General features: G+C 36.7%; 1 protein-coding gene across 1 annotated transcript in view; it reads right to left on the bottom strand.

Moving 5' to 3' along the window:
• The window catches only part of LOC138019094 (leucine-rich repeat protein soc-2 homolog), a 31897-nt gene that overhangs the window by 10534 nt on the left and 11363 nt on the right, over positions 1 to 10000 (bottom strand). The window contains exons 4-12 of the mRNA XM_068865765.1: positions 9998 to 10000; positions 9834 to 9895; positions 9511 to 9606; positions 8598 to 8655; positions 6818 to 6880; positions 6327 to 6435; positions 2218 to 2311; positions 859 to 963; positions 273 to 341 (exon numbers count right to left, since the gene is read on the bottom strand). The exon at positions 9998 to 10000 is cut by the window's right edge and continues 121 nt beyond it. Coding sequence (XP_068721866.1) covers positions 273 to 341; positions 859 to 963; positions 2218 to 2311; positions 6327 to 6435; positions 6818 to 6880; positions 8598 to 8655; positions 9511 to 9606; positions 9834 to 9895; positions 9998 to 10000 — 659 coding nt within the window. The remainder of the gene's footprint in view (positions 1 to 272; positions 342 to 858; positions 964 to 2217; positions 2312 to 6326; positions 6436 to 6817; positions 6881 to 8597; positions 8656 to 9510; positions 9607 to 9833; positions 9896 to 9997) is intronic.

The raw sequence follows: 10000 nt of genomic DNA, 5'->3' as shown, positions 1-10000 counted from the left end.
CATCTAGCATGCATGTCAACTGCAATGACATAACCAAGGCTGCTGCCTAAGAAAATTTTAAAGGCGCCCTCAGAGCTAAACGGTGAGAACTTAGGAGCCCAACATATGAAGTGAAAGGTGTTGCTGTGAAAAATTAAGGCGCCCATAGCTATTCTTTGGGAGCCCCAGGCTACCGGGCTCCTGTTAGGCAACAGCCTTGCATAACTCATTACAGTACTTCAATAATTTACGTGCATATAAGAATGAGATTAAATCAACTATTGTGTGCTTACCAAAGCTTTGGCTTTTGAAAATGCTCCAAATGGAATCTTCTGTACTTTGTTGTGTTCCATTATAAACGTCTGAAAACAATAGAACAAGATTTTGTTAATCTTATTACTATTACCGATACCGGTAAAACCATTTGTTGCCTATCTGAAAGCTTTCCATTTTTGTTTTGTAAACAGAAACTTAGTGGGAAAAATACCAAACATCAGCACTTTCCATAAAGATACTGTATCAATGACCATTTTTTTGTTTGTTTAGGCTGTTTCCTCAAATAACAGCGAAAACAGTGATGGTCATGCTTCTTTTGGCTCTGAAAAAGAGTATTACACAACTCAAAAGACTGAGAGGGGGAAACTTGATTCAATATTATTGGAACTCCAAGATTGATGCAGGGGAAGAACTGGGTTGATTTCCACAAGGAGGCAGTTCCACCTGTTACATGCACATGGCTCTCACTGAATCCCCTGAAAATGCCAGCCTGACAAACATTTGGGATCCTAAGAGTCTTAATATTACATGTAGGTAGCATTCTCCCACTGTCAAAGAAAAGAAGAAAACAAACAAACAAATTGCAAATGAATTTTCACTTACTTCAACGGCAGAAAATTGCTTTGGTGGTCCCGTTGGAAAATGCTCAAAGTTGTTTCTTGACAAAGTCACATTGTTTAGCATTCTTAAACAATGAAGGAGGTTGTCCTGAAACAAACAAAACAAACATGTCATGCTTAATAGAGAGGCACCTTCATTCCTCTTGCACTGACTATGACGATGCAAGGTACATGATACTCCCTCTAAAATGTACTAAAGGAGACGTTAAATATTAACCCCAGCAAATAATAAAGAGATGCATTTTTCAACGATGACACAAGGAAATCCTTTAAGACATTTGGGAGACTGCTGCATTTTAACAATGTCAAAGAAATACAACAATTTTTTTCCAGCTGAACCCAGTTTAATTTAATTTCCTAGCCCAGATCTCTTATAGCTCAGGGGCAAAGCACCTGAATTTGTAACATGAAGGTCATGGGTTCGACTCCTGTTCAAGGCATAACATCTTCCCTCAGAATACCCCTAAGCCATCACTCCTAAACACTGTAAATGCTCCGTATACTGGAAACTACTTAGTTTGGACCTTTTTAATAATTTGTTCCCAAAAGAGAGAATATGGATTTTAATTCTTTGAAAGCTTTACTAAGATTTATAATTTACTCCTCAATGGAGACCTTCAATCTGGTTTCTCTAACAGCAAAGGTACCACAATCAAGTATATCAACACTTGCTGTAACATAAACCATGTTCACAACATTAAGGTAATGGTAATGGGAATTTATATACTGCACATATCACGTACAGTCTCATAGCAGTTTAATGCCATTCTTTGTGAGATAAACCACCAACACTGGGGTCTCCCCCCTGTTCTTCATGAACAGTATTTGGGCTGTTTAACTTATAGTCCTTATCCAAGAATACTTGAAAGTCTGATGTTCGATGCTTGACCAACTGAGCCACCGACCGTAGGTAGCTCCCTGATTCCTTACAGATCGTAACACAAAAGGCAGTTTACATCACATGAAAGGTATACATTTGTACAAAGTTACAGTGCAATGTGCGTTACCGTGGCCACCCAACAAACTTTCGCATTTGACAATTTACGCGTAAACTGTGCGAACTTTGCAAGGAGGCCTGACTGTCAATCAAATTCACACCTTCTGATTGGCAGACAATTTGTAAAAAACCTTGTTAGGTTGCCACGGTAAGGCGCCTCGCACTGTAAGTATAAATCAGACAGAAATTATACAAATGAATGAAACTTTTGATTACCAGTATGCAACTTAGTAAACAAAGGATCAGCTGATTATTGATCATACACAAATTTAAAATGATGTTCAAAATAATCTTTCAACAGTTTAAAAACAGGTGTACATTTTTTCAGTGTGAAAATCAACTTACAGGTAATTCAGAGATGTTGTTTCCTTCAATATTAAATTCATCCATTTTTGTGCAGTGTGCCAATGTCGCTGGTAAAGCAGAGAGCTGGTTATATCTAGGAAAAACAAAAAGTTACTTAATATTCTAGGACTTGGACAGAAGTATTCTCAAAGATTTAAATTTAAATCACATTTTAAAAAAAAAAATTTTAAATGTTGATGTATCTCAGTCTGTGACATCAGCAATTTAATTTATAAACATTTCTGATAAAAATAAACAAAAAGGCCAATTTTGTTGCTGATGCACGAGTTCCCCCTTCTTAAAAAAAAAAAAAAAAAAAAAAACGCTTTCATAGATTGTGCGACCAAGCCAGAAATTTCTAGAGCATTCTATTATTCCGACATAATCAGCATCCCAGAACAATGCTTTGCAATATGACAGTGTACATGTATAATTTTCAGAGTTGGCATAATCTTCTTTACAAAGCATCCCTGGTGACAATCCTTAAAGGATCTTTAAAGATCTTCAAAGATCTTCAAAGACCTGACAAAGATCTTTAAAGATGAAGATCTTCACAGGATCCTTGAAGGATCTTTAAAGGATCTTCAAAGATTTTCTAACATTGAGGACTCTTGGGATACTACCTCAAGATCCTTGAGGAAATTATCAGAATCTTGCAAAGATCTTACCAAGATCCACACACAAAATCTTGGAAAGATCCTCAAAAGAATCCTTAAAGATCCTCAAAGAGTGACTGAGGATCTTACAAGGATCTTAAAAGGATCCTTGAAAGGTTCTTAATAAAATTTTTGACAAGATCCTTAAAGATCATACTAGGATCTTTCGAGGATCTTTGAAGGATCCTTATAGTGATCTTGAAAGAAACCTTACAAGGATCCTCGAAAGATCCCCAAGGATTGTATGAGGATCCTTTAAGGATCCTAAAAGGATCTTCAGAGGGATCTTGAAAAGATCTTTATCGGGATCCTTAAAGATCCTATGAGGATCCTTCAAGGATCTTAAAAGGATCCTTAAAGTGATCTTGAAAGGATCTTTGTTAGGATCCTTGAAAGATCCTATGAGGATCCTTCAAGGATCTTAAAAGGAACCTTAAAGTGATCTTGAAAGGAACTTTATTAGGATCCTTGAAAGATCCTATGAGGATCCTTAAAGTGATCTTAAAAGGATCTTTGGTAGGATCCTTGAAAGATCCTATGAGGATCCTTCAAGGATCTAAAAAGGATCTTTAGAGTGATCTTGAAAATATCTTTAACAGATTTCTTACAGATCCTTCAAGGATCATGTAAGGACCTTTATAGGAGTGAAGTGTATAAAATCCCTAAAGATCCTATGAGGTATTACGTACATGTACCCTCAAGCATCGTTAAGGCACCAAACTTTGAACATAAAAATAATCACGCTGTACACGAATGAATTAAAAAGAAAACTTTTATTCTGATGTAATCCATGGATTATTGGAAATATCAGTAACAGATTACCTTGTTTGATGAACTCGTAAGAGCTGCAGGCCGGGGCCAGAAGCAATATGAAACAGTATACTCTCGAAATATCAAAGAGTTCGTGTTAGCACGTAAATTATCCTTTTAAAAAAGACCAGGGCTAAAATACAGAATTCAGGGCCACATCTAGAGACTCTAGTGACGAACCGGCTCGACCAGTATCTTTTCACATTCCGCTAACGGTTAATTCGATGAGTCTGCTATGACTTTTGCTCACTTTTTCTTTAAAGTACAGATGAATCTGATGGTTGTAATCCTCCGCCATCTTGGATAACACGCGAGAGATAAGACTGGAAACTAGTGAGCCGTTTCCCTTTTGGACAGCAGTCACCAACGTCCTCTTACAGTTCGGCGGTTTTATTTAAGAATCAACGAGCATAAATCTTGATTCATGATTGTTTTACCCTTTAAATACTGGTTCAAAGCGAGGAAATGCGTACAGCAATCCAAGTACAAAGGTAGGCGCTAATTATAAGCAGATAATATTTGAGTTGATGACTTATTGTCCTTAAAAAAGACGATAGACTAATTCGGCTAACTCAACCAATTCAAATCTCTTGGGGTTAAGGTTCTTTGTGTGTTGAATGTGCATGACAATGAAGCATTCACATTTAAAATGATATGGAAATACTGGAACAAAACGTTTTATTCCGAAAAGATTTAATTGCGTACAACATTGAGTTAGCCGAAATTCGAACTCTTCAAACTTCAAGTCCCAAAATAATTTGACATGTACAGGCAAGGATTATATTTCGCTTACTTGCTATAATCCTGTAATAAATAGGTGAATCTTTGACGAGATTACTTAATTAATAAGGTTTACATCAAAAGAGTGGTTGTTGCAAATTATATGATTGGCAAAGGATCCCTTCGATTCTCTGTAAATGCTACATGTGTCTGAGGTTCATAGCAATTTTCAAAGGTTAGGTGATGCACATTTATTTCCACTTCCACGGCATGACTTGCGAGTACATGTGGAATTCATGATAATCAATATGAGTAATTTGCCCTTATGGTTTTGTTTTTATTTCAGGATGTGTAACTGCAAAATATTCAGAAAAAGTTCTAAAAAAGCAGCCTCAACTGACAATAGCACCAAATACTGAGTGAAGAAAAAAAATAGTAATGAAAAGATAGATAAAATGAAATAAATACAAATGTGTTAGGTAAAATCAAACGTTATTGTTGTAGTACATGTACTTGTACTTGTAATGTTTCTCCTTTGCTGTTTTTCTAGGCTACAATTTAAGGTTTTTGTCTTATTTTTAAGAAACATTTTCTCGATAAAAATGGCTGTTTGTGAAAATATTTTGAATATTCCCAGCCATATCTTCGAAATTTAATAAATGAGTATTTGATAAAAACTGTATGAGTATCTATATTTTAACTCTATTGTTTCTATGATTATTAATATTTCCAAATGGTCTGAATAGCACAAGTGTTCCCTGGTGAAAAACCTCACAGGATCTTTGAGGATCTTTGAAGATCCTCAAAGACCTGATAAAGATCCTCAAGGATAAGGATCTTTCAAAGATCTTTGAAGGATCTTTGAAAGATCCTCAAAGATCTTCGCAAGATCCACAAAGGATCCTTAAAGGTCTTTGATGATCTGCAAAGATCTTTGCAAGGAAGCTGAGGATCCTCAAGATCTTGGGAAGATCAGTAAAGGATCCTTGAAGATCCTCAAAGATCTTGACAAGATCTTGACAAGATCTGCAAAGGGTCATCAAAGATCTTTGAAGATCCTTAAAGATCTTGGTAAGATCTGCAAAGGATTGTCAAAGATCTTGGCAAGATCCACAAAGGACCCTTAAAGATCTTTGGTAAGATCCTCCAAGATCCGCGAAGGATCATTAAAGATCTTGGTAAGATCTGCTAATTATCCTTGAAGATCTTTGAAGATCCTCAAAGATCTTGGCAAGAAAACTGAAGGATCCTCAAGGATCTTTGAGGATCCTTAAGGATCTTGGCAAGAATTTTTGAGGATCCTTGTTAAGATCCTCATAAGGATCATCAAAGATCTTTATGAAGATCTTTGAAGATCTTTAAAGATCCTCAAAAGATTTTCACCAGGGATAGTCATGTAATGTTCCCTAAACAGGTAACCTAAAATAGCTAAATAACTTTTGGAAGGTTCCAGAATGTTAAAATCAGTGTAAATAATAACATGCTATTCACTGTTGTTGAGGAGTTGCGAGTTGAAGTCTGAAGTGTAATACTGTTTACTTGCGAGAGGAAAACCAAACAAAAACAAACAAAACTCAGTGGTATCTTAGGGCCGATTTACACGGTACGATTTTTGTCGCATGCGACATCGGCTTACGACAGGCCCATGACATGATTTACGATTGTTGTGTACGTCAGAAAAAATGTCGTAGCATTTAAAACATGTTTTAAAACGCTGCGACAATCGTAACTCATGTCGTACGCCTGTTGTGAACTTGCCGCATGCGACAAAAATCGTACGGTAACTGTGTAAATCGGCTCTTATGTTCAGTTTCTTACCATCTCTGCTTTAAAACAATACTCGTAACATTGCTTAATAACAGAGAAAAACTATAATTATGACAATCTTCTTAAATTTGAAAGAGAGCAATTAAACTAACTCACCTGAGACCCAATCTGGTCATTTCTGTCAGGTTACCTATAGAGTCGGGTATTTCAGGGATGTCATTGTGCTGAAGGTCAAGTGAAGTCATTTGTATGCAGTTTCCAATCTCTGTTGAAAAAAGAGAAAAGATTAATTCCAACTACTATCACTGAATACTAAAATGCTTCAGTGTGATGGTCATTGTGGTGGTGACCATTTGCAAGGTTTGCCATGGATACCTGCATACCCATTGCTCATTACTTTCTAGCTCAGACCTGAAGCTCATTGTTATTCCCAATGAGTTGAATGAGAGAGGAAAACTGGAGTGCCAGGAGAAAAATGCCTTGTGACAGAGTGTATAACAAACAAACTTGAGCCCCACATAAGTCCAGAAGTTAAGCATGGGACGGCAATAAATTGCACTCACTACTATGCAAATCCTGCTCCCAAACAATTTCATTTACACTGTAGGTGTCGACAAGAGTGTTCTACTGTACGTACCACAGCTTACCTTGAGGAATACTTGTGATGTTGTTGTGTGAAACGTCAAGAGTGACAAGATGAACAAGACGACCTAGAAAAATTATCAATTGAAAATAATTTAGACATTGAATATGAACCAGCTATTAATAGGTAATACAGCATGGCTTGAGTAATAACCTTACCATTTGAAACATTCAGCATTCTTAGGCCATTGACTCCTACATGTAGGAGTGAGACTTAAAAGATTTTGCTGTCTACAGAGTAACACCAGACGTTTTACTCGTCAACTGGGGGTGTTTTAAGGTGCCTGAGGATTCAATGTGTTAACCAGTCAAAACCCCTCCATTAAAAAGGCAAGGATTCACGAATGCACTGGAAATTCTTAGACATGAACAAGTTGCAAAGTTCAGAATTGATAGATTTTAGGGAACATGTTAGCCTGAGTAGCAAGTGGTTTGGTGAATTTTAGACACTTCTTTCCACTGGGGTTGACTTTTGAGTAATGGGTTGAATGTAATGGCCATGTAAAAAACCTGGACCGAGGTCAAAAAAGAAAGCAATGGAGGAGGGGGAACGAGGAGAAGGAGCAAGAAACTACCTACAATCAACCCAACAAGATTTTTTAAACCCTGTTCACCAGCAGATAAGGAAAATATCATTCCTGATTGGCTGATAAAGTGTCAAAATAATCTGCCTGTCAGTAAAAATTCAGTGCTCCCTTTCAGAGCCAACAATCTGTTTTTAAAAGGAACCTTGAAAATTCTTTTCAGAAGCATGAGGATTTTGGACTTTTTGCTGTTCAACTTTAAAGAGCAGAGATGCTGTAAAGCATCTAATAAATGAAGGTGATATTATAGCAGTCCTTCCCACTGGATTTGGCAAAAGCTTCATATTTCAACTTTTTCTGAATATAAAGGAGAAGACAACTAGCACGATGTGTCCTGCATTAGTAATCACACCTTTGAGAAATCTGACCAGATTAAATTATGCTTCAGTCGTTGCTACAGACCAGTCCTTGCTTGCAACGTTCTTCAGGAATTGTTTTGATTCTTCCTGTTGCAGTATTTGATTTGCACAATTGGAATTCCCCATGAAGAGGGATGTATTAAGACTTTTGACTCCCAGTTCTCTATGTCTTATAATTATCATCAAAATGCCTCAAAGACAAGCCTTCTCAAGAGAGGGTTTAACGTTTTCTGCACCAAAGATGAGAGACTTCCGCAAGCAACCATTTCAGGACGATGATGTGAGTTTACTCTTGACATTTTGGGAGCATTTCTTTTGGGAGTGAGGTTGCTGATTCAGGCGTTCTCGCACTTAAAGGCCATTTTTGCCCTGGCAGGTGGAGTTTCTGCTCTGGATTGAGATTCATTCAAAAACTTGTACAACTATTTAGGTCTTTCGATTTTCCTGGTACACGTGCTACACACTCTACTAGACTTACATTGTATGTGTCATCGCATTCGTAAATAGACATGATTGGAAATAGGGGAACTTTTTCGAAATTCCTGTGGGGTTGATTGCAGTCAGTTTCTCACCCCTCCTTACCCCCTCCCACTTCACTTTCTTTTTTGACCTCAGTTCAGGTCCAGGTTTTTATGTGGTCATTATGCAGCACCAATCACTCTAAAAGTCAACCCCCGTGAAAAGAAGTACCTAAAATTCACCAAACTGCCGGCAACGCAGGCTAGGAACATGTCAGCTTCCAATTCCCACTTTTCAAAATGTTGAAAATCTTGAAATTTGGATGCATTTTCTAGATAACAAAAATCATTAATTTTGTTCAGTGATCATGACTGTGTCCCTACCTATTACCGAAGGCAAATCTTTAATCTTGTTCTCTCTTAGACTTAATGTCTCAAGCAACTGAAAATCAAACAATAATATTTTTGAACTTAGGAGAAGTCAAAACCAAGACATAAAGCCATAATATCATAGTGTATGGTTTCTGTCTCAGGTCTAAATAATTAATAAGTAGTTCCAGGGCCCCATTGTTCAAAAGCTGATTAACGCTAATCCCACATTAAAAATTCACCAAGGAGTTTATTTCTCTACTCCCAATGCTGGTAAATGCTGATATTTCACAAAACTTTACATTAGAAGAAGTATACCTTGAAAAACAAAAATAAGCAAAATAAACTTTCACAAAAAGTTGACAACATGAAAGAAAAGTTTACACTAATCCTGGATCAAGTTAATTGGCTTTCCAACAACCGGGCCCAAGATACTGGAGTCCGGGGCTGGAATGTGCATTTATGATAGACCCCAAACTCATCTTTACAGCTAAATCTGAACATGATATTATAAGTACAACTGTATTGTGAGTAAAGGAATTCCTTACACCCGAGAACTCCTACTGTTGTTTGTTCTATTTAATTTCTTATTTCTTTTATTTAAAGATTCACCCTATGGTGGGTGTTAAATACAATAGGACACTAAGTCCCCTACAAGGTATTTTTGTCCCTGTGAGATGTTAGAATACAGGAACAAAAGCAACCCATTCCTGTTTTTCATGTTATTGCTTCTTTTTTGCATTCTTTTTGTTAACATCACAATGGTGGCAAAAATTGGAGAAAATGCCTTGTCAACTAGAATTTCTGAACAACAGTAAAATACTAAGCCCACCGGGTGATTGTGCCACAATATATAATTATTGGTACAAAGTTACTTTTCATGCAATTCCTTCGAAACAAAAACAAACTTTAAGTTAACTCGACTTACTCTCAAGTTTCCAATTCTAGAATCCACTACAGCCAATCTGTTGAATCTTAAATAAAGAGTTCTGAGTGATGTGAGTCGGTAGACCACTGGAGGAACCTTTAAATGAAAAAAATACAGGAATCAATCTTTAAGAAACCCACAAACCGATAGGATTAAGCCACTGACTCCTGGGAGTGAGACAACAGATTTTGCTCTGTCTAACGCCAGACGATTTCACTTGTCAACTGGGAGTGTCCTGGAGCACCTGAGCTGTCAATGGGTTAATGAGCAATAGATAAGAAATGTAAATTATTAAATTAATAAAAAGTTTAAAAAATCTTCACCTCTTTCATCTTGTTGTGTCTTAAATCTAGTAATTTTAAGTTCTTGAGCTTACCAAGAGTGTCTAAAACATGAAGTGGAAAAGAAAAAATTAACAATAGCCTGACATACATAGCAAATTACATTTTCTCAAAATGCTTTTAAACTTCTTAACAAGTTACTGTACCTG

This window comes from Montipora capricornis, chromosome 10 (assembly GCF_036669925.1).
Source record: "Montipora capricornis isolate CH-2021 chromosome 10, ASM3666992v2, whole genome shotgun sequence".
Taxonomy (NCBI): domain Eukaryota; kingdom Metazoa; phylum Cnidaria; class Anthozoa; order Scleractinia; family Acroporidae; genus Montipora; species Montipora capricornis.
This window is presented reverse-complemented; position numbering and strand designations above follow the sequence as displayed.